Raw genomic sequence first — 27,778 nt, forward strand, 5'->3', positions numbered from 1 at the left:
CCCGCCCACGGACACGGGTGGCCCCAGCGGGGAGGAGGGCCAAGGGAAGGGGCACATCCCTTTAGAGTGGCGGCAGCAGGGAAATGGAGGCGGAGCGGGCGGGCTGCTCTGCCCCGGGGCAGGGGGAGCGTGGGGCGGGTGTCGTGTGGCACCCAAGGCAGCGGTGACCAGGCCGATGCCTTCTACACCGGCCCCGTTACCGGGCCTCCTTTCTGCGGCTTCCCGGGGGGGGGAAGCAGGAGCCGGGCCCACGCCGGGGGAGGGAGGCCCCAGCCCACCGCCCCAGGCGGCCGTCGGGACTCGGCCTCCGCCTCGCATCTCCGGGGCAGGCCCGGGGGAACGGGGACCCCAGGCCCCCGCAAAGGCGGGGCTGGCGTGTCCCTCGGGCCCAGCCGCGGCTCCCTGCGCTCCCGGGAAGGTGGGGGGCCCCGGTGGGGTCCCTGCCCTCGGCCCCTCGCCCCCCGTTTCCTTGGGGGCAGGTGTGACACAGCGGCTGCTGCCCCGGCCCGGCCGCAGGCTGCCGTCCGCAGGTTTTCCTTTCCACGGGCAGCGGTGGCGGGGGAAGAGCCGCGATCGCTGTGATTTGTTCCCCCCGAGGGGAAGAGCCCCTGACTCCTGACAAAGTTTGTTTGGAGATGCGGGAGGACCTCCCCTCCCTCCCTGCTCCCCCCGGCCCGCAGACCCTGGGAAGGAAACGCAAGAGGCATTTCGCGAGACATTTGTTATCGGCTGCGGCGCAGCGCAAAACCCGATTTCTCGAAGAAGGCTTTTCCCGGGGCTGCCGAGCAGCCAGCACACCCTAACAGTATCTTTTCCCCTCCTCTCTAATGAACAAGAAGGGTAAAGATCCGCGGGTATGCACAAGATGTTTATCGCAACACCCACGCCCCGGCCGGCATAAGACACTCAGCCCACGGCTCTCTCCCCCACTGGAGGTGGAGGGCGAGGAGGCATGGCGGGCGCTCAGCATCCCTCCCCCAGGGGCGCGGGGTCAGAGTAGCCCCTGGAGCCCCGGGGACCGCGGTGAGGACCCCGCGGGGGTCCTCCCCGGCCCCGGTGCCTGCTGGCCGCGGCGGGGCCCCCCCCCGGACCCCGCGGGTTTCCAAACTTTCCGTGGCCGCCGCCGCCGTGATTGGCGCGGCGGAGGCCACCTCCATGCAAATGAAGCCCCGCCGCCCGCAGATCAATAGGGACGCGGGGGAAGGAGCATGCAGTCCGCCTGGGCAGGCGCGGGGAGAGCCGGCAGCGGCACGCCGAAAACAGCCCCCAAAACAAACCCCCCGCCGGCTCACCGCAGGCTCCCGGCCCCCCCTCCCCCGCACACCCCGGCCCCCCGAGCGCCTCTAAAGCGAGAGCTTCCCTCCTCTGCTTTCTTATGAACCCAGGATGAGCAGCAAGGAAGACCCGAGCAAGTGCTGTCCGGCGGCTGCTCCCGTCTCCAGTTTCACCATCCAGTCCATCCTGGGCAGCGGCAGCGCCGAGCCCCCCCGGGAGGCCGGCGGCAGGGTGGCCGCCTGGCCCGCCCGCGGCCGGACCCTCTCCCTCTCCTCGGAGGACGAGGAGCCGGAGGAGAGCTGGAAGCACCGCGGCTGCTTCTGCTCCGAGGCTCAGGGCCCCGCCGAGGCGTGCCACAAGCACCAGCCCCTCAGTTTCACCTGTCTCGGTGAGTACCGGCAGGACGGGACGGGACGGGACGGGACGGGGCGGACGGGGCCCGTCCGCCGCCGGGAAGGGCCGCGGAGGGCTCGGCCCCGGCCCGGCCCCCGCTGGGGGGGTGGGGGTGGGGGCATGTCGCACCCTCCCTGCTTTCGGGGAAGAGCGAATTTGCGCCGTCCGTGGCTGAAGGGGGGAGGAAGGAACTCCGTGAAAAATATGGTGGCTTTTTTTTTTCCTTCCCACCCCACCCAGGGTTGATTTCCCCGAAGGGGCGCGATGCGATGGATAACGCTCGTTTTCTTCGATTCTGCTTATTTACAGCGCTCGGGCAAGGGGAAGGAAGATGTTTATTTTTTAGCATTAATTCTGACTAAACGGTCTGTGAAATGCAATGCTATAAAGTAAAATCTGCCGGCTCGTACCGGGTAGGAAAGCACCCCTAGCCTGGTACTCAGCTGCCTTCACTGAGGCATGCACAGCCACCTGTCCGGCCGGCCGGCCGGCCATCCATCCGTGAGATGGAGGGACAGGGATAGCCCAGAAGGGGATGGCTTCCCCCGGCGTCGGTGGTGTCTTCCACCGGGAGCGGAGGCGGCGGGTGCCTGCCCGGGGGCTCGCCTCGGTGCTTCCCCCAGCCGGGGCGCCAGGGGGGGTTCGGCCGTCGCGGGTGCCGGTGCCGGCCGCCGTGCGACCCCCGCGCTGTCGCTCTGTTGCAGGCAGCGCCAAGGGGAGCGGAGCGGCGGCGGCGGGCAGCGGGGAGCGGGGGGCCTTCCTCTCGCCCCCCCAGCAGGACTGTAAGGACGAGAAGGAGAAGCCGCTGGGACCCCCCTCGCCTTCCTGCGGGGACCGGCAGCGCGACGGCGGGGACCGGCAGGCCGGCACAGCCAAGAAGAAGACGCGCACGGTGTTCAGCCGCAGCCAGGTCTATCAGCTGGAGTCCACCTTCGACATGAAGCGCTACTTGAGCAGCTCGGAGCGGGCCTGCCTGGCCTCCAGCCTGCAGCTCACCGAGACCCAGGTGAAGACCTGGTTCCAGAACCGCAGGAACAAGTGGAAACGGCAGCTCTCGGCCGAGCTGGAGGCGGCCAACATGGCCCACGCCTCGGCGCAGACTCTAGTGGGGATGCCGCTGGTGTTCAGAGACAATTCCCTCCTCCGAGTGCCAGTGCCCCGGTCCATCGCCTTCCCCGCCCCTCTCTACTACCCCGGCAGCAACCTCTCGGCCTTACCGCTCTACAACCTCTACAACAAGATCGACTACTGAGCCGCCGCGCTCCCCTCCCCGCGGCCGCCACGTCGGGGCCGGGGCCGGGGCCGGGACCGGGCCGGGGCCGCCGAGGGGTCTCCGTGCGGGTTCTCGGCCCGCCTCCGCGGCGGGAACAGAGGAACGAAACTGATGGGAGGGACGGGCAAACAGAGAGCCCGGGGCGCCAGGGGCACCCCCCCTCCCCTCCCGCTATCCTGCCACTTGGGGAAAAAAAAAAATTAAAAAAGTGTTATTTCAGATCTGTAAATATTTTTAAAGAAAGAAAAAAAATAAAACGTTTTAAGCCTCGTTTGTAAATTTGCCAGCTCGATCGCATGCTCCCGCGGGCGGCCCTGCCAGGAGGGGTACCCCGGGGCCGGGGGGTGCCCGCAGCCGGGCCGGGCACGACAGGGAGCCGCCGCTGCGGGCAGGGCCCGCGGCTCCTCGGACCGACGCACGGGAGAGCGAAAACGACGCATAAGGCCGAGGGTTCATTTTTTTTCTGCCTCCTGCTCGTTATCTCGTTTCTTGCGGGGAATCGCGCAGCAAGTGGTATTTAAACCGCGGCCACCGGCTCTGCGGGTACCGCCGGCACCGAGCGCGGGGGATGTTTACAGCAGCAGTAATGAGGGTGCCTTCACGGGGTAACGAAAAAAAAGAGAGAAATAAAAGATCCGAAGGGATAAATAAGGTGATTTTCAACGCGTGGTGGGAACGAGGAAGCTCCCCCAGCGTTTCTTTCCCGACAAAGCCGGTATTTTAAGCGGCAGACTCAGGTTTGCCGCCCGGTGCTTTTGCCCGGCGGTAGCGGCAAGCCAGGACGAGCTCAGCCCCGCTGCCGGCGGGGACATCGAGGTGAGCATCGGCACCCGGGTATCCCTGCCGTCGCTCGGATTTTCGGACTCTTTTTTAGGGGGAATTATTCGTATTTCTGCTTTGCCCCTTAACGTTATTACAGCCCAGCTGTAGCTGTCCCTACCCCCGCGGCACGGGCCTGGCGCTACGGGCTGGTTGCGACCCGCCTGGGCCCGGGGCCGCCTCCCGCGGGGGGAGCCGGACGGCGCTCACCCCGACAGCGGCCCCGGGCACCCCGGGGCGGAGGTGAGGCCGCCGCAGCCCCTGCCGGGGGACGCCCGTGTGGCTCTCCCGAGGGGCCTCAACGCCGCCCCCGCCGCCGCCCAGGAACCCCCGTTAGCAGTCGCTGATGATAACGGGAGCGACGGGGAGTGGCGGCCGCCCGGCCCCCCCAGCCTCGCCGGGCCCGGCGGACTACACGTCCCAGTATGCCCCGCGGCGGCGCGGCGGCACGCCGGGAGCTGCGGGCGCGCGGGGATCGCCGGGACGCGCCGTTCCGCCCTTTCGAACCGGCCAATGGCGGGGTGGCGCGGCTGGGCGGGGCGGTTGGGCGTGCGCGTGCGCGCGGGCGGCGGCGGCGGTTGTCGGCAGGCCGGAGGCGCGGGGCCCGGGCGGAGCGCTGAGGTGAGGCCGGGCTCCCCGCCGGGGCCCAGGCCCGGGCCGGGGGGTGCGGAGGCCTGCCTGGTACGGCCGGGCCTGCGTCGCGGTGCAGCGCTGAGGCGGAGCGGGCGCCTCGGGCTGGGGATGGCCTCCCCCCCCGGGCTGGAGGCTGCCTCCTTTCACCCGGGCCGGGCGCCGCGGGCTCTCCCGCCGACCCTCGCCCTCCCGGGGCGCCACGGCTCCGCGTCCGCTCCCCGGCGGGATCGCGGGTGCCGGAGCCTCACCGCCGCTAGCCTCGGCCCTCCCTCGGTTCTAGGGCCCTTCTCTCACTCTCTTCCCTTCCCGCCGCAGCCGGCAGCATCTTCCGCATCCTGACGTGCTTCTCCGGGACCGGACTGCGGGAGCGACCGTGCCTCTGGCGCCTCAGTGCTTCCGTAATCCGCTGCTGCTGCAGGAAGAAAGCTTTTCCTTGGCGTTGCGTGGAGCAGGGAGAGGAACTCGTGCAATATGAAAACGGTACTCTTAATGTCTTCTTAGTGAAAGTTCAGACTGGTCGTCCTAACGCTTTCAACAAAGCGGCCTGCTTTGTTCGCGAAACGCTTACCGGCTAGCTGAATGATAGAGCGTGCTATGTTAAGAGGAGCTATAAAAGCGCTGATTTCTTATCTGTTCAGTAAAAAAGAGCTTTCGGAAATGATGGAATTGCAAAGGTGCACCCTGTAGTTAAGTCAGCATCGCAGTTTCAGCAGGATGCATTTTCCCTATAACATCTTCTTTATGAGTTATTTCTTGTGGTGCTTGAAAATTTTACCAGGACTTTGTTGTTTGAGGTGGGTGTGACAATTATGTTGTTTGGCAATCCCGGTTGTGAAGCAGTTGCATTTGTGAAAGTGTGCAGAGCTCGTTGTGTGCTTTTTTTTTTTTTTGGTAATGTGTAAAACAGGATATAATTAAATTCTGATATTTTATAATTTTTTTGTGGATTAAAAATGCCTTCGGGAAATCCTTCCAGGTTTCTGATGTAAGCAGCTTTGCTTCCTGGAGTGCTGCTTGTTGATTGCTTTTGGGCTGGTTAGTAACCGTTGTACTGGGCGCCTCAAATCCTCGTGTTTGTTGTTTGAGCTTTCTGCCATGAGCAGAAAAGGCAAGTAGCACGCTCAGTCTAATTCTCGTAGTTGTTCTGAATTCCTTTACGTTTTGTGTCCTAGTACATCCATCTGAAATACTCACTGAGGTACATTTCACTGTTTAAAGTGTGATGACGGTGCTGCTGAATTCTCTATAGTATTCATATAGAAATATGTGTGGCAAATTCTCAAGCATATCTGTCTTTTTGCCCAAGTATTCCCAAAGCAGAGCTGAAAAAAGGAGTTAAGAAAGAAGTTTTTATTTCCTATTCTTAACGGTTTTTTTATCACCATGTTTAAATAGCAGAAAGAGCACTTTGTGTTTACATAGTGGGGTTTTTTTTTTTGGAAGGATGTCTTGCAGAACACCTACGAAAGCTCCCACTTAAATTTTTCTGGTGTAAGAATGTGTAGTGCTTATATTAGTATACAACTTGATGATTGTTCAGTTACTGACAAGTGCTGAACTAGAATAGTTGTACACTAAATTTGAACCTTGTCCTAGTTCATCTGCTCATTCTCTCTTGATTTATTTCTCAGAGGTCTAATCTTAACCTCTACAGTTGCACATACAAATTCAGGAGTGACAGTGTTATAGAAAATGTGAGTTAATTTACTTCTCTGTCCTTTTAGCACAAGGGAAATGTGCTGTTAAGTCTTTCTGAAGCCTTAAAAACAGTTTTGGTGGTTTTGTTGGTGTATATACAATGAACAGTTTCTTCTTTCAGAGTGTTTGTAAGGTCTGTGCTGTCTTCCCAGCTGAAATTTGCTGTTCATAGCCTCTGCTCTCCTTCTTTGAATTTTTGTATATACAACTAACTAGTCCTATGAAGTGAGTGCTGCAGTTACCTTCAGAGTCATTGATTTGTCATTGAATTGTTGTTTTTTTTGTCACATCACATTTACATGTTTGCTCTACATTTCAGTACCCCACAAAGCATAACTTTCCTTTCTTATCTGACTTTCTGTAGACTCTAAGAGGGGGAAAAAAAAAAATCTTAAAGCTGTTTCACTGGAAATATTTTATAGCACTTATGGAAGCCTAAGGATTGGAAAGTTGCAGAGAGCCCGGAACTATTTAAAAGATGATCCAAATGCAATTCTTGGAAGTATATGACAGTCATACCAAATCAGGAACAAATCAACACTCTTTGTTGGAGTTTTCAAATCAGATTCCTTTCTGCCTGTATGTGTTTTTTTAAAAAAGTAATTTCTTGATGCGCACAGTAACTTATAACTATTTACTTTTAAAAATACAGCCACATACACAGTAGCATGGGGGGGAAATACATTTGTAAGTAACAATATCTAAACTTATAGATAATAATAAAAATAAACTTTTTACTGTTTATTCCATGTTATATTTGATATTTAAAATTAAAAGCTCTCTGTAGGGGGAGGAATTTATTGAGGTTTTGGACAGGGATTAGCATCTTGAATTTTAGAGAGTTTGTCAGAAATCTGGGTGTTCTGAACTTCTGTGTAAAAGCTAGCAAACTTTTCAGGTCTGCTTTAAGTTACCTTTAAAGATGGATCAGTTAGCGAACTACCTTGCTAGGCTTATGGTCTTGTTATTACTAAAATTGTATCTGTGCGTTATTGTCTTTTCTTTAGATGACGGGATCAAACGAATTCAAACTAAATCAAACTCCAGATGATGGTATTTCATCAGTGAAGTTTAGTCCAAATACATCTCAGTTTCTGCTTGTTTCATCCTGGGACACAACTGTCCGGCTCTATGATGTTCCTGCCAACACCATGAGACTCAAATATCAACATTCAGGAGCTGTCCTTGACTGTGCTTTTTATGTAAGTGTGTGAGGTGGCTTTTTTTTAATTATTGTTTTATAGACATACAGTGCCCAAGGTACATGAGAAATTGTCAGTCCCTGAAATTAAAGGGGTAGTGAAATCCTACCAGAATTCTAGGTTTAAAAAAAATAGCTTAATTCTGCCATTTATTCTTCTTTCAATGAATGTTGTTCTAGTCTTAAATATAGGTGTTTCCTGTGAAGGGTGCAGGTACACAAGTAATTTACTTGTGGTATAAGTGCTAGGCAAAAGTAATTTGGGCTGGTTTGTGCTGTTTCTGCAATGGTATAGTAAATTGTGTGTGTGTTTCTTACAAAGAGTTGTACTGGTAGTATATAGCCAGAAATTGTTATTCACAATAAATGCCCATAGCCAATTATTCTTTTTAACCTCCTCATACTGGGTTGTTTTGGAAACACGCCATTGTTCAAAGTGAGCCATTTCCCAGAGACTTCATTTCTGTATTTTTAATGCACTGGTTTTGAAATATGAGTGGTTTAAGTTTATTGGTGCCACTTTTGTTTTGCCTTTTTTTTTAAATAAAGGGTTTCAATTAGCATCTTCTTTTTTTGCGTTGTATTCTGGCATGTCCTCCAGTGACTTGATCTTGATGTGTTACTGAATGTTTTAAGGATCAGTTTAAATTTTTAATTCTGCTTGTGCTTTTTTCACTGAACACTTTGTCACATAGCTAATACCGTACTGTGGATCAACATGCAGGTTCTCAAATGGTTTCTAGTTTCCAAATTAGTTTTAAAAGGGTTACGCTTCAATTAGGTGGAACTGGCTTAGGTTGGCGGTCATTTAAAAATAAGCATTATGTGTTTTGCTGTTACAGAAATAGAAATGATTTGATATAGCCTCTAACTGCTTTTCTTTCTTTTTAGTTTTACTTGTAAATTTAAAAAAAAAATGTGTAGCTCAAAGTGCTTTAGTTAAGCATTTGGCAAAGCTGCTGTCATCCACCTGTTTAGATCTGGGCCGGATCTTAACCCTTGTGTCTTAATTTCCGTCTTCCCAAAACTCTTGAAAGCAAGTCCTGTGTTACAAGCCTAAGAGATTAAATGTGTTAAGTTTCCCTGGCTGCTATACATGTTATAAGGTGAAATTTTTTGTTTTATAGGATCCTACCCATGCCTGGAGTGGAGGATTAGATCAGCAGCTGAAAATGCATGATCTGAACACGGACCAAGGTAAGCAGGTTGAATTCTGTAAGTGGTCTCAACAGCTGGCCTAAGCTTCAGATTTATATACTTACACGAACAGAATATGTTTCAAGTTTTTTAGATGGAGGATATTTAAGTAGTAGCTGTTTAGATGTTGATTATAAACATCTATTGATTTAAGTTGTCAGTGTTAGTGCTCAGTAGTCTCCTTTGCTATGCAGCCCTTTCTCATCACTGAGACACAGAACAAGGCAGTATTCCTTACGGTGTAATTGAAGATTGTGCTATAACACCTTTAACAGAAGGGTCGAATCCATTGCTGCCAAACTGAGGGCTTAAACTTTTCCTGTGATGAATATTCATTGATGTATTTTACATGTGTATTTCTTTACTTATTTTAAGATGAAAATGAAAGGAAATAGCTATATACTTGTCACACTGTAGATTTAAGGTTAACATCGTATGTGCCTTTATCTAGCAGAATAACTAGTGGCCCAATAAGTGCTACCTAAAAGCATGGAAGCGTTTGGCAGTTTGCCAGAAAGTTTGGTAGATCTTCGTTGTAGGACACCTGGAATTGGATTTCTGATGATAATCCTGCTCTGCCATAGGCTACTGTGTCTCAGTTAGGGGGAATTAGCTAAGCTGAACTAAAACTGAGCAAGTTATTTTCCAAAGGTTTGTGGTTTAGATGTATTTAGAATGGTCTTTCACATGTATGGCAGAATGTATATAAAGCTTTTGCTTTGTCAAACATCATGGCCTTATACTGCATTTTTTTCTGACAAAACATTGCTTGAAAGTAACACCATTCCAGTGCTTCATTGGTGCAAAATATGAAGCTAGTTTGTCTAACTTTTTTGTGTGTTTGTATGTGTTTTAAAGAGAAAAGTGAATCTCAGCCTGAGACAAATGTCACCAGAACCAGCCAATAGCCAGGGCTCAACAAACTTGTGTGTGCAGCAATATTTTGAAAAAGGTCAAATAATTCTGTTATAGATGACTTTCTAGAAGTGTTTATATTTAAGTTAATATTTTTATTAATATGTAATATTAATTCCTCTTCTTTCTTTTGTCATAACGTTAATATATACAAGCTTAAGTCGCTTTCTGTATTAGTGTCTGTGTCACATGTGGTGATACCATTTGATACTGAACATTTCTTTATACCTGTGAAGATCTCTCTTCTTGGCTGAAGATCTTCTCTGTGGCTGCCTAAAATTCTTAACTTCCTTTCATAATCTCAGGAGACATAAGTTTAAATTTAGCATTTCTGATCTTTGCAAAAGCTATGCTTCTGAAGACTGATCTATCTGTAAAGGGACTCCTAGCATATCAATACACCCGTGGGAATGTCAGAAAATAGTGTGTTCATACTGCAGTAGCGCGTCCTTTTTTTATTCTTTTTTCAACACGTTCTGACTATTTCTAGAGCCAATAAAGTTACAATAAATTGTATTATCTTACAGAAAACCTTGTTGGTGCTCATGATGCTCCTATCAGGTGTGTTGAGTATTGCCCAGAAGTAAATGTCATGGTGACTGGAAGCTGGGATCAAACAGTTAAGCTGTGGGATCCCAGAACTCCTTGTAATGCAGGAACCTTCTCTCAACCTGAAAAGGTATGTACTGGGTGCGGTACTCCAGGTGATATGTTAAATAATACATCCAGCGACTGGTTAAACATCACCATACAGGACACTGTCTTAAACTGAATTGAACTTGAAAAGTTGTGTTTAATGGTTTTTAAATGGTGAAAATGTTGTGTTTTAAAACTTTTCTATTCAGAATATATTGTGATTTTTAGGGTAAGAATTTGAGCTTTCATCAGTAGGAGAGCACGACTTAATTCTTAGCACTCCTGATGGACCAAATTCTTTTAATTTAAAACAAACTGGAGGAAGGAAAACGTAACAAAAACAGCGTGCAAAATTGATGTAATCATTAATAATCCTTGGCTTAATTGTAATATGCACTATTGATTTCCTTAAACGTTAAGACTTTTAGATATATCAGATCTTGGCAGTCATAAGGTCTGATTGTTTTGAAATGTGCATAGAGATATAATAGACCAATTATATTGCCTGAAATAATATTTTGTTTTTTTCACTTGTATTAAAAGGTTGAACAGAATTACTTGTATTGTAATTTACCTGTTGTTGTACTAATGCCTAGTAAATTCAGACAGTCTCCTAATACTAAATCATCTGTGCTAATGAGAGACCAAGAGAAATAAGGTAAAATGTAATTTCTTAAGCTTTTTCTAATGGTTATATGGTGTGTTAATCTTTATACTACTTACAATGGTGTCACTGAAAGGATTATAGAACAGTAATTTCTGTTTTTTTCATAGACTCCTAAACACAGGCTGGATTGATGGATAATTTTACATCTGAATATTTTTTTTGCCTATACCTTTTTTAAATTGCATTTTAGCTCTGTCACATCGTATTGTCAAGTCATAATTATGAGCCATCATTACGTTCCCTATTGCATCTAAATAGCTATTACTTTTGTTACAACATAGCTGAATCTACGTCTGGCAAGACCTTTGTTCAGAATAAAGTAATTGCATTATTTCTAGTTTTGATTTATAGTTGTGTGTAGCATGTAAAAAGCTGTGATAAATTGCTGACAGAATATCATATAACGGACAGCCACAGTGAATCAAGCTGCTTATTGGTTCAGCAAGGTTCATTATGTCATTTTTTTAATACTGCCTTTGATAAATGTGTACACCTACTCAACTGCATGACAATGATTTCAGTTGATTTATGATTGTGTGGTGTAGAAAGAATACTTACTATACAGGTGTGACATCAGTTTGTAAAGGAGATTTAAGATATTTAATGTTTTTTATGCCTTTGTTTCCACACATGTATACAAACACTTTATATAAAAAGTTTATTAATATTTTTTGATCAATTTTTACATTGATAACGAAGGCAGATTTGAAAACCTGTCTTGTTAAAGTGTGTAACTTACTGTTGGCTCAAAGCTTTCTTTCCCTTCTTGTACGTAAGTGGTATTTGGCAATTGGGATCATCGGAAATTTTAGGCAACTCCTATGTGAGCATTTAAGACATTTCCCATCTTAAGACCTCACTCTTAAGAGGGAAGTTCAATAATCACAGGAAAGCATGCTGAGTGAATGTGGATTGGTTAAAGGAAGTTTTATATACATATACACACCTGTTGGCTTACGTTTTTTTATTAAAAATTAACTTTTTGAAAACATAATTTCTCCAGAAATGTTTATAGCAAGTGAAAAGTTGTTTTGTCTGATATTTCAGTGCAGTCTTACCAGAACCAAGTATCTTTACTGGGCTTTATCAGAGAACCAGAAAGTGAAACTAGGTGCTTGAGTGAAATTGTACAAGCACATGCCAAAAGAAATTGAATCATTCTGGCAGGGTACCAGATTTCTTACTTTTGATTCTTGATCTGAGGTATATACAATATCTGTTTCTTACGTTTTTAGCTGCATTAGATCACTTTTGAAAAAGCTCATTCTTACAGTTTGCTCTTGTTAGCAGCTCAGTGACCTGACAGCTATAGGTAGCTGGATTCCTTCTTGCTTGTGTATCAACAATTTGTAATTCATTTTGATAGCACAGAGTTTTTGACTGAACCTTTTTTCTTTTTCTTTTTTAAACATATTTCCAGATTAACTGCGTCCCAAGTAATATTTGGAAACAGAGCAATTTATATGCTGAATATTTAATGAGAAATTTGATAAACAAAAATTGAATCTCTGAGCCAATCTTTGGAGTAGAGTTGAAATTCCAAGCCATAGTCTTTTTTAATGATGTCAAGCATATTGCTTCCCTCAATTTCACTTAGTTTTATTGAAGTATACAACGTACTGTTTTTTTAATGTTTTCTTGGCAATTTATTTTTCCTTTATTAACATGACGCTCAACTTGAAGTATTCTGTTTAAAAAGAAAAACACATGATTACCAGATGGAGGAAAACCGAGAAGAAAATGTGTGACGTGGTACTGTAGGACTAAACTGCAGGATCATGAATTGGTAGTGGGGAATGCAAGCTGTGCAGATGAATTCCAATATCCATGCCCTTCCCCACCCCCCCACCCCAGTTACTGTGTATCTATTTTCCTCTTGCCTTGAAATATCCAATAAACTTAATGCTTGAAATAATTTTTGAGGAAAACTTGAATAATACTGATTTCCCTTTTGAATTGTACATAAATACTTCTGTACACGTGTAGCATTTAAAATGGGTAATACCAGCAAAAGGAAGAAATCTCATGTGTGGAAGATTATTTAGATATCACTGAGTTCTAGAGACTGGTAATTGAACAAACGTGCTTGAAACTTTGAATTTGCACAAGTGCAAATGCATATTAATATTTTTTTCCTAAATTTGTTCTATGTAGTATGGGGCTGCGTTGGGCTTGATTTTTCAGCTGTGTGCTAGGGTACAGAATTAAGGGTGAGCTTTTGAAATGCTACATCAGTGTCTTATCACTAACCAGCTGCACACTACTGCTGTTTATCCCAAATTTGAGTTATAAATTGAAGCAAAGGGGAAACCTACATGTATTATCTTTATTGTAGATGTTACCTGTTTTGTTATTGCATATTGCTGACATTCTATTTTGTACAAAGAACAATGGATATCCAGGCTGATAAGTGTTAAATATTGTAAATTTTTTATTTTTAAAGGTCTACACGCTTTCTGTGTCTGGAGATAGACTAATTGTGGGGACGGCAGGTCGGAGAGTGCTGGTGTGGGATTTGCGGAACATGGGTTATGTTCAGCAGCGAAGAGAATCAAGTCTGAAATACCAGACCCGCTGTATCAGAGCATTTCCGAATAAACAGGTATGGGAACCATGTCAGTAATTATATTTCTGCTGAATATTCTTTAGGAAAAATGGTGGTTTATTTTTCAAGTTTTCTGCATCTTTCTCTCATTTTAAAAAATTTCTGGTCTTCAAAGTTTCGTAATCAAACTCTGGGAGGGGGAAAAAAAAATGGTGTTGAGGCCCCTTGTTCCAGGTTAACTCTTTTGAATAGTGTAGCTTAGGAATGTTTGTCACTGATTTACCAGCATATTATGTTTTCATTTTTTCCCCTCTGTTTTGTGTCCTTTTTGTAAAATAACCTGTTTAATGCAGCACAATGCTGACATGTAATTAAAAAACAAAACACCCCTTCTGCCCTCCCCCCCCCAAAGTTGCAGTAGAAGAGAGGAAGACAGAATTGGCAGTTGCTCAGCAGCCTTTATGCATTGTAGCCCTAGGTTCTTCAACATGCTGTGAACAGGGGCAGGATTAAAAATATATGAATGTCGTTTATATATTTTTCTTTTTTTTTTTAACTGAGTCTGTCATGCACTCAAGAACCCATGATCCATTATCAAGGTGGAATTGTACCTGATACATAGTGTATCTGTGGTATTTCACTTTCTGAAGTAAAGCAAGAAGACTTAGCTTTTTCTGACAAACAAATTTGGAAGGGAATTTTCCCGTGTACATACTGATAGCACAGGAATTGGGAGACCTAGTTACTTGTTCTTGAACTGGCATAAACGCTTTGTCCATTTTCAGTTCTAGTTATAGTAAAACAAGCTGATCTTCCAGATTGTATTGTATTATGGGTTTTAAAAAACCTTGCTATAGCTAGATACCATTACAATCCTACTTCTGAAAAGATCTGTTATGGGCTTAACTCAGAAGTTATAATAAAGGCATCTCAGGTTGCTCTAAGTCAGGACTGTAATTAACTGGATAAGTGGACACCACTTATAACCAAGTTTCACTAAAAATACTATTTCAACTTGAGTGTTTAGTTGCTAGTATAAAGCTCTGAACTAATTTTAATGTAATTCTGAAACTAAATAGTCTCGTGAGTATCTCTAATATTAGAGATATTTAGGCCCCAGGGGATAGGTGGGCAAATACAAGGGGTTCTTAACTCTTAACATTTTTTTTTCCCCCAAATCAACTTGTGTTTCCATCTGCAGGGGTAATTAAAAGCCTCACTGTCAGCTTAAAACTATGGTACAATGAGAATCTCTCAGAAAGCTTTTTTTCTGTATTACTTCTTTCTTAGAAGCAGATTTTTTTGATGATGCCATGGATCTGTGGTAACAATTTCTGGCTGTACATAATTTAAGACTGTTTACATTTCATTTATTTGAATTTAGAGGGGTATAAGATAAATTGTATTGCAATCTCTTCTCCAGTTGTAAACTTTTAAAATGCATATCTCCAAATTTTTTTGGTAGGGTTATGTTTTAAGCTCTATTGAAGGTCGTGTTGCGGTGGAGTATTTGGATCCAAGTCCAGAAATCCAGAAGAAGAAATACGCATTCAAATGTCACCGTTTGAAGGAAAACAACATTGAGCAGATTTATCCAGTTAATGCTATTTCTTTCCATAATGTCCACAACACGTTTGCTACAGGTAGAGTAGATACTTGATTTTTTGTAACACTTGCATCAATTCCTTAGTTTTGATTTAAACAGGTTAGCATTTACTTCATATGGCCTTACTTTTTAAGCATGTAAGTCATATTTCTTGCAATGAGCAGAGTTTCTAAATTATTTGATGCAGTGAGAGTTAATTGCTTTAACGGGGATTTTGGGAAATACTTGCTGTGCTCTTTACTGAATTACGCAGCTCTGTATAACTCCTGTTTTTACTGACAAAGTAATTCCAGGTATCTTTCTCTTTTTTCCTTTGCTGTATCTTTTCAGTCTTACCACTCTCCCAATTATAACTTACAAATGGTTTTTAAAAATTAATTTTCAGGAGGTTCTGATGGATTTGTGAATATTTGGGATCCATTTAATAAAAAGCGGCTGTGTCAGTTCCATCGGTATCCCACAAGCATAGCATCACTTGCCTTCAGCAATGATGGAACTACCCTTGCAATAGCTTCTTCATATATGTATGAAATGGATGACATCGAACATCCCGAAGATGGTATCTATATTCGCCAAGTGACAGATGCAGAAACAAAACCTAAGTGAGTATGCTTCACCTGTATTTGAGCCTTTCTGAGCATTCATCCCAAGATTTATTAATTTTCCTAAATTCATGAATAGCATTATTGATGCCAGTAGATAGTGCAGCTTGACAGTAGGGTTGGTTTTGATTTTATCTTGTTCGCCCAAGCTTTCAATATCCGTAGGTTGAAAGACATCTGATGGATAAAATTGTGCCTAGTTGTTTAGTAGGAGAAGAATGTCAAACTCTTATCCTTTTTGAATAGGTACTATTATATGAAGCTGTGGAGTTATTGCTAGCTCATTGCTTCAAGAATTCAGGGAAGAATTCAAGAATAATTTATTTGTGTAAATGCTACTGTGTTTGGATATTTAAAACTTAGAATTAATGAAATCTTTACACACTGAGTATGCACCTAGCTGTCACAGTTCGAAGTGAATCTAGATACTGTTCTAGGAAGGTTGTGTAAAATCAAGGAAAAGCTTTCTCAGTTCCCGTGTATTGGAGTTTGCTGCAGCCCTCTGATAACACACTTTTCTATCATTGTTGCTGTCAAAATGGGGCAAACTGATTGATGAAGGTGAAAGACTTCTGTTAAGCTCGCTTTGGCATGAACGTTAGATAGAAAAATTGCCATCACAGTGCAGAATTGCACTACTCTTCATTATGCTAGCACAGGAGCAGTTGTTTTTATTTCCAAATTCCTGTGGTTTGTCAGCTGTTTTTTTTTTTTCTTCTACTACTCGAAGTGTCTTACACTTCATCTGGTTTTCTTCATTATTTAGTATCTAAGTGGCTATGTAAATAGACACACATAAGTAATCAAAGTTCCTGAGTTTAAAACCTCGAGACCTCCCCCCCTTCCTTAAGTGACTTGTATATTGCTTCGGAGCAGCCATTTTATCACTGTGGAGATGGTGAAGTGGAAGTTGCAGAAGAATAAATACACCATCTTTCACTTGGAGTGGTTTGTTTTAAAATAATTTTGATGCTCAGGGAAAAATAAAACCAGAACTATTTCAGTATTTATTTCTGGGCTTCCTCAAGCAAAAAAAAAAAAAAACCCACCCAAGGAAACCCCAAAGATGATAATTGAAATCTATTTTTAAAATCAGGTTTTACTTGTTACATACATTTGGGAGGGTTTAAAAAAAAAAAAGGTGATAGAAGAATATTTGCTGCTCTTGGTCTTGTAATAGTAAGAGCTGCTTTCAGTTATTTTTGTTCATTGCTAGTTATGGTTGCTAATTCTGTAGATGCTTCATTCTGCCGTATGAGGAGGTTAATCTACAATTAAACAATATTTCCTCTTGGCCCTCCATTATTTTCTGAAACAGATGGTTCATCATTTCCTGGGCTGTTAAACACAGCAAGGTTAAGGTTAGACTCTTGGGAATCAGCTAGTTTTGAATCTTATTAGGCTGTAGAAGGAAAACTAATAAGAATACTCCTTAATATCATTTTGTGACTGTAAACAATTATTTATTAGCAAACAATTGATCCCAGAAGGGCAAATTGTTTGAGTCAGTAATGAGCTGAGAAAAGACAGAGCATATCTGTGTATTTGGAAAATAATTGTAACGTAATTGCAATGCATTTAGACAGGCATCTTTCTGGACCTGTTTCTATCTTTAAATGAATTTCTGAAAACATTAACAAGGTTTATATGCTTTTCTGACATTTACAAGTTGCTTGTGCCAACCTTAGGGCACTAAGAATGATGCATATATTCTAACGTTACAGTAGTGTGAGTCATCTCTGGTTTATTCTAAAAATAAGTTACTTAAGACAGAAGACTAATAGTTGTTTCATAGTGATCTCTTTGCATATTAATTTGAATCACTTAGCATTTCTGCACGATGCATTCTTAAATGCATCAAGATGGTGCCATATTACATAAAGAAAACTTGGCAAGATCAGCTTTTTGATCGCTAAATTATTATATATTGTATCTTGATACAAGTGAAAGCGGTCTTTCTACACATTTCTGCTTTTATAGAAAGTTGAATGTTTTGCCTGCTTATGATTACTCTAAAAATTGCTGAAATACAATTTATTTATTTCAGGTCTACTTAGAGGTCTACTTAGACTTCTGGTGATACTTCTTCTCTACAAGAGGTGCCCACCTGCTCCTAACAAGACTAAACTAAAACAGTAGAAGTGGGAAGAACAATCTTTGTACTGGTGTTGTTTCTTACTAAGAAATATTTGTTTGTATATTGTAGTATGTTTTAATCTGTCATTACTTTTCTGCTTATGTTAGTGAAAATGTTTTCTTTATCTGCTGTTTGTAGCTAAATTAGTTCAGTCCTGTAGGCAACTTTGCGTATACCTTTATAAAAACTTACCACATTTTGTAGTATCTAATTATGAAAACTTGCGGTAGTATCATAATTGTTCAATAAATATCTGTAGTTTTTTTGAAAACAACTACTTTGTGTAACAACCTTTACTGTTTGTGAAACAAACATTAAGACCAAACCTTTAAGTTGCAAGAATTCTTGAGTTCTAGATCTTCCTGATGGCAAATTTCTGAGCCTTTTGTCTTTTTCCAATGAGATGAACTGGGAATTTCTTCATTGCCCGGGGATGCTGGCTCTCCAGGCAATGTTTTCACAGGGCTATGAAAGCCTAAAGTTGTATTAGGTGGGCTTGTTTATCTCAATGACTTGATTGTTACTGGAGAACTGTTAACTGTTTCTGGAGGAAAGAACTTGAACACATGGTACTTTGTTTTTTTTTTCACGTGCTGCATAAAAGCCTAAAATTAATGATGCTTGGGAAGAATTGAGGGTAGAGGGGAGCAAATGTAGAGTTTCAGCCTACAGCTGAGTGGTCTGTTTCAAGTCTGCAGATTTGACCTGGTAGCCCAGGGTTTGTGGAGTAACACAAGTGGAAAGGTAGAAAAGAGGAGTTTCCTCAGAGTGGAAATGTCATTCTGGCCACAAAACCCCATGAAGATATGCTGTTTCTTTGAATGTCTTGCTTGCCTTATTGCCAGTTGGTAAGAAGTCTAATCTGTAATCAAATTTTGTATCAGCCTCTTGAGGATTTTGGAGTGAGGGGTGGGTGTGAGAAGATGCTTGAACAAATTAAAAATTTCTTGGGAAAGTAGTATTAGAAAAACAACTTAGACACTGTGTGTGTGTTCTAAACAGGAATGTAGATCTGATCAAGAGACTAAACCTGCAAATCCATCTTCTGCTAAAAAGAATATATTCAATGTTGCACATTCCTGACTGGTTTGTGGAAGTAAAGGTAAATGCTTTCTGATTAGTACCACCAATAAAAGTAATCTCATCCAACTCTTGTTTGCAGAACAGACTGTCAGACTGCTCTCCTAATAGTAGCTTGTATCAGGTGTTTGGGAAGTACTTAATACTTAAGTATTCACTTTGTAGTGAATGGTAAGGAGGGACAGAACAAAACTCCTATGAGGCTTATCAAAGATGATTAAGGTGTGGGTATTTTGAAGCGGTGATTGGATTCATACTTCCAACTTCTGTTCTGAGTTATTGGTGCCTGCGTAGCCAGTGGGCGTAGTTATTACTTTTAAGAAAACAAACTTGCTGACAACAGAAATAGTAACTGATTGTTCCAAAGAAGGTGGTGATGGAGAGGAAGCTGGGCTCTGTGTGCAGAAAGCTAACAAACTTGAGTTGTTACCAGACAGAGATAGTAAACGAGTTGTATGTGAAATACTTTATTATTTGTCATCAGCTAGATATGGATTCTTTGATAATATAAACTGGTTTTGATAGGTTTGAAAAAATTAACAATCTTGCTGAATTAAATATGAATAATACCGTCACTACAGTAGCATCCAGCGTCTGTTCTGACAGATGTACACCATCCCTATTTCCTCCCATTTTAATTGTTTTTTTTGCATTGACGGTACATGGCTCTGTGATATTGGGCAAAGGCTGAATTTTTGATGTCAGCTTAGGAAGTGATGACGCCTTGGTGTTTGGGTTGGGGTTTTTTTGTTTGTTTTTCTTGAGGAATGAGTTGATACATAGGGTCTGGGGTCTAAACATGGGAACCAAAGGTTTCTGCAAGAATGACTAGCAAAGAAATAGTAAGCAAAATCCCTGGTCTGAGGGATGACTGTAGGTTGCAACAGCAGACTTCGTGTTAAGAACACTGTCAGCGTTCCAGGGTCCCAGACCACACTGTGTATGTGTGTGCAGATTTAAATACATGCATATTTGCAGAGCAAACATACACAGTACCTGTTGCTTCTCCCATCTCCTCTCAGCTGAGAGAGTATAATATTACAAAATACAAGCTTGAGCTGACAAAAAAAGAAATTTTGTTGTTGTTACCTAGAAGTACAACAGTGACCCTGCTTGCGGAGAAAAGAGACCCGAAGTGAGGATGGGTCCAAATAAATGATGTGTGAAGGCAGAAACAGGCTGGGACTAATGAAAAGGTGGTTTAGTGATGATGTGGAGAAAGGAACATGTGAAATGGAGAGAGCATTGAGTGGGGATGTACAGGGATGTAGAACTGTGGGGAACAAAGTGAAATAAGAGCTAGAAAAAGTAGGGGAAAACAAAAAGAATTAGGGGAATTTCAAATAGTTTGGTTAACAAAGTAGACACATAACATAACCTGGAAATGATGCCACCTGTGCAACTTTTCATTGGTAAGTATTGGGGGAAAAAAACTGTAAATGCTTGATGTACTGAGATCTGCATGCTTCAGTGGACAAAGGTAGCCCAAGATACGTAGGAGGAAACTGATTGGACTTACTAGCTCTATTTTGGCTTAAAAATGGTAGGAAAATTCCTTGTGGTGTGTTGGTGTTTTATGTAAATGCTTGAAACAAGAGTCTGTAGAAAATAGTGAGACAACCGGGCATAACGGAGGAGAAGAGAAATGTTAGTTGGTCAAGGCTACAGCTGTGTCTGTATGTTAGGTACGAATATGTGCAGTTGGAATACGGATATTTCTTTTACAAGATTAATCTTCCTTTTATTAGCTCTCTTCTAGAAATGCAGGTCAAGGCAGAGGTTCGTAAGCTGGAGAAATCATGAAATAAGCCTTTTCTGACCTATATAACAAGCAGCTGAACAAAGAGGATATACTGACTCTTGATGAGAGGAATTGAGATCTAAAAAAGCTCCTTAAGTCATTGCTTTTTGCACGGTGTTGAGGGCCATACAGAAAACATGGAGTCATAGCCGTCATTCTAATAGAGTCATCAATCACCGTTGACTGCTTGCAGGAAAAAATATCACGGGTTGTCTCTCACAAGAGCCTCATAACACTGTGGTATTAGAAGCCAAGTGGCATCTGTGCCCTGAATGTTACAAAAGCATGCTGGTAAGTGTACTTTTTTCTGTTGGCCAGTACTTCAAGATAATCAGTGTATGGTTACTACATACAGGTCTGGAGCTCTGCCACATCTCGGACATGATGTTTTGTGCTGCCGCTGCAATTATAATAAATATATATTAAAAAAATTGTGTCCTTTAGATGGGCATTTTCCCAAGCAAAACCAGTCCCTGCTCTGAGCTCAAAGCTGAACTCTGAGCTCCAAACATACAGGCTTAAGTGAAGCCGTTGAGAATGACCTTTCCAAAGCTGTATAGCTGTTGCTAGGTCCATCTTCCTTAACTGTCTCACACTTTTGTAAGTGTCCAGTAGTTTTTACTGCCTTGAAAACTAAGGATTTTCTGTAGCTGTTCTGGAGTCATGTAGTCACTCAGTTCAACAGTAATTCAGCTGGTGCACCTGTTAAGATAGATGCCCAAAAGCTGGGTGTTTCTACTATTGGATGCTCTTGCAAATGTGGACCTAAACGACACGTCCACCATCAGTGATTGGTATTAGTGGTCTGGAGCAGAACCTATTTCTTTTGACTAGCAGACATCTGTTCTAGTGATTACACCATTAGCTGCTCTTATGTTGTTTAGTATAATCATAACCACAACACTAGGAATTTTTTAGTCAATATGCAACTGATATAACATCTAGTCCTCCAGCAAAGTGGCATTTACTTTGAAATGTGTCAGGCTTCTTTGTTCAAAATAGTATTTAAGTGATACTTTATAATACATTTAGATATCTAGAATTTAGAAATGAAAAGTCAAATACAGGACTTGCCAGATACTCTTACAACTAATATGCTAAAGGTACTTCCTGTGAAATATGTCTTATTTCCTTAAGGCTATATGTGTGGCACTTTTTTCTATAGCATGAAAAGATATGAATGTGCTAACGCATGATAGCAACACAGGGGATGTAATAGGTCTTCAGAGTCTCCTGTGATTACCTGCAAAGTGGAAGGGAATAAACTGTTCTCCATGTCCACTGGGACTGGGAGGAGGCATAACGAGCTTAAATTGCAGCAGAGATTAGTGTAGACATTAGGAAAAACTTTCTAAGTGTAAGGATGGTTAAGCCCAGGAATAGATTGCCTGGGGAAGGTGCAGCGTCTCCATCTGTGGAATTTCTCAAGCACAGGTTAGACAAGCATCTGCCAGGAATGGTGTGGTTTTAACCGGTTCCATCTTCGGGCAGGAAAGATAAGCTAGTACTGATTGTACTTGCGGTTGTTGCGCTGCTAAATTTGTCTCTGATCATTCATTCACCTGGCATTGCTCCTTTTACAGCAAACTAGTATTCTTTGTAACTGAGGCAGGGATTCCTATTAATTTAAAACTTTTAAATTCTTAGGCAGGCTTTTATTTTCCTCCATGGCCCACACCACCATTAACAGACAAACTCGTTTCAGCTTTGAATCTGCCCGTGCTTACCAGCTTACCCTGTCAGTGTGACCTGGCACACCAGAGCCAGCGGGTGCTGGGGAGCCCCACCTGGGAGAAAGCTCTGCAGAGCTGTCCTGTTAAACAAGACCATCGTACTTCTTAAATTCAATGTATGTATTCATTTTGTAGGCATTTCTGAATTTGTATGAGGTTAATGAAGCGGAGTACCTGATTCTTGTTGGCTATATACAATAATTGTAGTTTAAGCTTGCAGCTAGCTTCACCGTCAGCTGGCACTAAACAACTCTTGCACCAGCGTAGCATGTAGTCGTTTGTTTTAATCAATTCCCCACTTACAGAAATCCCCTATATTCCCTTTTGGTAAAAACAGAGCAAGGTAGCATCAAGTAAAAATAAAGCAATAATTTATTCACTTACGCTAAAGAGTTCCTAATAATTAAATTAAGCTAAGCAAGGGTTGCTTTTCCCTGCTTGTGTTTTCTGCAAACCACCGCTGTTCTGCAGCGACAACAATGCAACAAAGACAACAATTGCCTTATTCTCAGCGCTGTACAGATGCATTGTATGAAATTATTCTGGCTTGAGAATTTGTTCCCTAAATAGATAGGACAGCCAAAGGTTGAGAGAGAAGAAATATTCTCATTCCACAGATGTCAACAAAGGCACAGAATAAGGAAGCGAATTTCCTCGTCACAGAGCAAAGGCAGGACTTGAACAGATTTCTTGATTCCTAGCTCACATAATTGGTTTAATTTTTTGCCTCTGTTGTAGACTTACTGTGGGGAGTCATTTGAGTTAATCTTTTTTATTCCTGTGATGTAATTTTTTCATCAATCGGACGAACAGTGCTTCTGTGTAAAGGTAAATGAGACCAAATTGTTAAAGGAGAGTTAAAATCCTTAGATGAATCTTCTTAAATGCAAATTTTTCTTATATGATGATACAGTATACACTATTGTGTTGATATATGGTACTGCTAAGTGGCATAAAGAGATTCCAATAGAATACAAAGATTGACTTTATTTACTACTTTAGTGAAAAATAGATGTAACAGGATGAAAGTAGAAAGTGTAGAGGTGTGCTTTTAAAAATAATAATAAAATGTGCCATCGTGCTTCTACATAGTATTATCTAGGCAGAAAAAAAGTATAATTCAGGCCCTGCAAATCAAAGACTATTAAGAAGTATTAAGTAGAGAATTTGTAATCTGCTTTGTAAAGATAAAAAAAAAAATTGCACAGCTGTAGCCTGTGCGGCAGACAAAAGAATGGAGACATCAAGAATATATATATATTTTTATTTACCATGTTCCACACCCTCAGTTTCTGATGTCTCTTATCGATGAATCGGTTTTCTTGTCTCACACAGACATTTCATGTTCTGCTGGGGAGTCGATGGCTGCAGTGCTACATGTGCAGCTTTGTGCGTTGTAGGATGCTTGTCTGTTGCTACAAAGCTGTTGAGAAGCTGCAGGTATATTTTCCCCGGAAGCAAACACATGGGGTATTTGTAAGCGGGAGAGGCCCCCCTGTTCCCAGTCCCGTGACGGCACATAGCCTATTCTTTGACATTTGCTTTAATATATAAAGTCACTGTTTTTAATTCTTTACTTGCTAGTGATAATCCATACCATCCTCTGCATCATTTAAAGATGTCAACTGGTGACACAGACTGTAATAAGATAGTATCAATCTCTCTTGTATTTGTAAATTACCTGTTTTGAGAACATGACTTCAGCTTTTTCTCTTCCATCTATATTTTTTTTACATTGAGATTGTTTGATTCTTCATGCAAAGGCTTTATGTGGTGGCCTGCAAACACACGATTGTGGAAGGTGATGCTGCCTGAGCGGTAAGATAAGTGCCCTGTTTCTGTCAGAGTACCTTAATTCCTGCTCATGAAATTTTGGAGGGAAACACTGAGAAATATTTGTGGATAAACTTTTCGAACGAAACATCTGGCCTTTTGTGCAAGAACCTCGTTCCTATACCATAAATTAAATGGCGGGAATATATCTGGGGAAATGTATCTATCTGTTCCTGTTTAAAATCTTTGTTTTTAAGATCATAGTGCTTGGTTTGAAAAATAAAAGAAGTGCTTAAATCCTCAAATTTTTCCCTTGGTTATAATGGAGTCACTGTTCTTTCCCTGTCATCTGCAATCCTCGAATGCCTTAATCAAATCCTCAGGATTTAAATTATTAAACATCTTTTTGGGATTACATTTTTTTATTCCTAATTATACGCAAAAGATATATATCATGAAATATGCAGCATGTAATTGTGATTAAAGCGTACAGTCTCCCGAAAGATGGGTCTAACAGTTTTATACATCCAAAATTTAATTAGGCAGATAATGGGGTTAGAAGTGAGATTTTTAAGGATGGGGTGGGAAAGGAAATTTTTGGAATTATATTTTTTTTTTGATGGAGGTGGAAATCAATATGGAAGGCTGCAAATGCAAATCAAAGTCGTATTTCTTTCCTGATCTCCACTAGTGTCGTCTTTCTTCTTGTACGGACAATCTCAAGACCAATACAAAAACTGAATTTACCTAGATAGTGAACAAGTAATTCAATGAGTTGCAGAACAAAGTCTGGTTTTCTACATAGTTGGGTTTTGTGGTTGTTCCTTCTTAGACATCTGAGAAATCAAGTTTAGACTTAAACTCCTCCACAATCAGGAGGAAACTTTTCGCAGGTAGATTTCCTGGCTCTTCCTCCTGGGCACATTATTAAAGGCTGTCTCCTCTGCTTGGCTGCCTGCTTTCATGAGGGATAAAGGAATTTGATATCTTTGAGACCTCCTTCCTCTGTCAAACTCAGTTGTAATTGGTCAATCAGTTCCAAAGTTATTAGGGGGATGAGAGGAGAAGGGGACAGGCAGACAGACACAGACAATTTCATTGCATGAATCTCATTTCCTTAGGAAACTGGCATAAAAAAAAATCAATTAAGGTTAAGACCCTCCAGTACCCTTCTTCAATTACTTTGTGAGAGCAATGCCTTTTGCTGAAGTATCTATGATATACAATATCTTGATCAGTCCAGCATAGGATGAAACCTATTTTGTCAGTTGTTTGCAAGTGTCCAAATACAGGATAAAAACCTGGCTTTCCTGTAAACAGTAGCTGAAGTTGTGGAGCCTTTGGCAGCGTCGAGATTAACCCGCTGCAGGTTGCATTCGATCAGACAGGTTCAAAAGGACACAGCCCACCCTTTTTATTCCCATCGGTGAGCATAACGCTGGTGTTTCGAAGACCCCTCATGTGCTTCAGGGCTACATTCGCCATTGCTTTGTTCTGGGCGACATTTAAATAGCAACTGAAATTTCAGGCGCTGGTGTTTTAGAATGCACATGAAAAGCCTCCTCATGACTTTCACCCAAAGAGAAACAGCTGTGTGATCAATTCATCTCTCAGGGCAGAAGACAACGGCGCACATCTCAAGTATGCAGGAACTTCGCACCAGGGCTTACGCCCGCCAAGCTGCGAGGGAGGAGGAGGAGGATGCTGGTTAGCCCATCTCATCACATGCCTCTTCCAGCATGAGTTTCCTGCAAGCTGCACTACTCCAAATGTCCCACCCATGCTTTTGTCTCAGCATCAAATGACCTTACACGCTGCTTATTAACCAATTCCTCCTCTCTTGTCATGAGTGGTTATCTTATTTCTTTCACATTCTGGAAATTTCACTGGTTTCCAGGTAATTCTGTTTACCCTCCCTCCCCATGTCACTGACAATTTTTTGTTTAAATATTTAACATTTAATTAAGCCTCTCTTCCTACAATCAGAAATAATTCAAATATAACTTCTAAGTGTCAGACATATTGAGACATTGAATGAAACCCTAACATTTTCACACGCTGTTTTCTGGACTGTCTTCTAAATCATCATCAAAATGCCAAACTAAAACAAAAAAACCCCCAAAAAACCAAGCCATTTTTTTGCTGTTCTGATTGCAAACCAAGTCTATGTGAGCAGTTTGTGAACTGTTCATGATCTCAAAAACAGCAGAAATCATCAATTTTCTGATATCCCGCTTTACCCAGCGGAGATGTCCAGATTCAACACTTTGGGGCTATAGTTCCTTTTTCTTCCTCTTTTTTCAGTATTTGTTATGCTAACATCTTGTTCTGCTGTGGAACTGTTTACAGTAAAGAAAAAGCCACCCTTATTTGCCTAGAATCTCTATGGTGAGGGGTTTTTTTTTTTTGTGGAGAGAAGGAAATGAAGGATGAAAATGTTAATAGAGGAAGCATACATGTTTCAGATAATGCATTATATGTATCCCCTTATTTCTTGTTTTACTTCTCTGCATTTTTCATTTCTCTAAGGACGTTTTATTAAAAAAAAGTGTTGCTTTTCCTGTGCATCAGCTTGAAGACATTTTGGTGGGACTTTGTTATAATGTCACTTCAGTTATTTAGTTCCTCATGGAGCGATGTGGAACCAGGATTCAAACCCTGACCAAAATCTTTTGAACTCAAGGGAGATCTTTTCAATTTAGTGACTTGCTATAAAGCTTAAAGACAATTCCTCTGGCTAAAATCAGTGAGGAAAACCTTGTTTCTCTTGGCACAGGATCAACCTCTGCATCAAAATGGTGGCAAATAATGTTTTCCAGATTTTGTTTGTTACTACAGCATCAGAATCACCTTCACAGGCACATAACGCTATTCCTAAAATAGATTGTGGTTATGTCATTTGCATGTAATGCATTATCATGGCCATTATTAATTCCCTAGTAAATATTTACTATTAGAAAAAAAATTGCATTGCAGGACAGTAAGTATCTATCAGCAGGTATGCTTTTTTTTTTGAGCTGGCTTCTAATGCAGCAGCCTTTCATCCCTCTATGCAAGATTTACATTTAAGCAAGAATCTTTCACCCGTTATCTATAATGTATAATTATAAATACATTGTAGTCTTGAGTAAGTACAATTAAAAAGGGTAGTTCATTTCCCTCCCTCTCTCCCGTCCTCCCACCCAAGTCCTTAGGTTTAATTTTCATGATTATGTTAGATTATGAGTCATTTTAAATCATGGTATCCAGTAGAGACTACTCCTACTCTGCAGCTCTTTTCAACAGTTGTTTATGGTAGTTTCAGCCTCTTTCTGCCTCTCTGAGGCTCTTTATTTTTAAAGCAAGGCAGACAAGGCCTAAAATTATTCCATTAAAGAGGTGCAATTTTTGTAATGGGACTTAGAGTGCTCTGCAGAAGTGCAGGCAAGTTTCTTCAATATCCTGAGCATTATTCGCTCATTTAGTTAAATGATGTTTCTAATTCCCTGGTAATTACATGTAATGAGGCACTCTTTCTCTTCTTGATGAGACTTTAGCTTAATATGAGATGTCGTATTTTTTTCCTTTTTTTTTTTTTTTTAGGGATAATTACCCTTCCCAGGAAAAGCAGGGGGTTTGTTGTGCAGAATATATAGCAAATTATTTTATTTCCTGCCATCTTGACTGCCAGTAAATTATAAAATTAAGTTTCAGTGGAGCATTAGCACCATTTTGGAAAGGCTTGAGATTTTTTTTTTTCTTATTCATGTATTGATGTCCTTTGGGACTGTTGAGCTATTATTCATAGAATAGAT

The 27,778-nt window shown here is 42.3% G+C and overlaps 2 protein-coding genes across 3 annotated transcripts in view; both read left to right on the top strand.

The window, feature by feature from the left end:
- The window catches only part of HMX2 (H6 family homeobox 2), a 6,804-nt gene extending 3,884 nt beyond the window's left edge, over positions 1-2,920 (top strand). The window contains exons 2-3 of the mRNA XM_076339193.1: positions 1,386-1,663; positions 2,373-2,920. Of these exons, the coding sequence (XP_076195308.1) occupies positions 1,387-1,663; positions 2,373-2,920 (825 nt within the window). The 5' untranslated portion in view covers position 1,386. The remainder of the gene's footprint in view (positions 1-1,385; positions 1,664-2,372) is intronic.
- Positions 2,921-4,313: 1,393 nt separating this feature from the next.
- BUB3 (BUB3 mitotic checkpoint protein) lies at positions 4,314-24,289 on the top strand. Of its 2 annotated transcripts, XM_076339191.1 has the most exons (9): positions 4,314-4,381; positions 4,709-4,873; positions 7,099-7,293; positions 8,420-8,489; positions 9,932-10,083; positions 13,151-13,309; positions 14,718-14,895; positions 15,244-15,460; positions 17,508-24,289. In XM_076339191.1, exons 2-9 carry the CDS (start codon positions 4,865-4,867, stop codon positions 17,515-17,517), a joined length of 990 nt encoding a protein of 329 aa, XP_076195306.1. In that variant the 5' UTR covers positions 4,314-4,381; positions 4,709-4,864; the 3' UTR covers positions 17,518-24,289. The 2 variants fall into 2 exon arrangements, with proteins under 2 accessions (XP_076195306.1, XP_076195307.1); XM_076339192.1 differs by lacking the exon at positions 17,508-24,289 and having other exon boundaries at positions 15,244-15,464.
- The last annotated feature ends 3,489 nt before the right edge of the window (positions 24,290-27,778 follow it).

Source organism: Aptenodytes patagonicus, chromosome 5 (genome assembly GCF_965638725.1).
Source record: "Aptenodytes patagonicus chromosome 5, bAptPat1.pri.cur, whole genome shotgun sequence".
NCBI lineage: Eukaryota > Metazoa > Chordata > Aves > Sphenisciformes > Spheniscidae > Aptenodytes > Aptenodytes patagonicus.

Coding starts and splice junctions, on each gene's coding strand:
- BUB3 (XM_076339191.1), top strand. Junction 7,294..8,419: donor TCCTTGACTGTGCTTTTTAT/GTAAGTGTGTGA, acceptor TTTGTTTTATAG/GATCCTACCCATGCCTGGAG. Junction 13,310..14,717: donor GAGCATTTCCGAATAAACAG/GTATGGGAACCA, acceptor TTTTTTTGGTAG/GGTTATGTTTTAAGCTCTAT.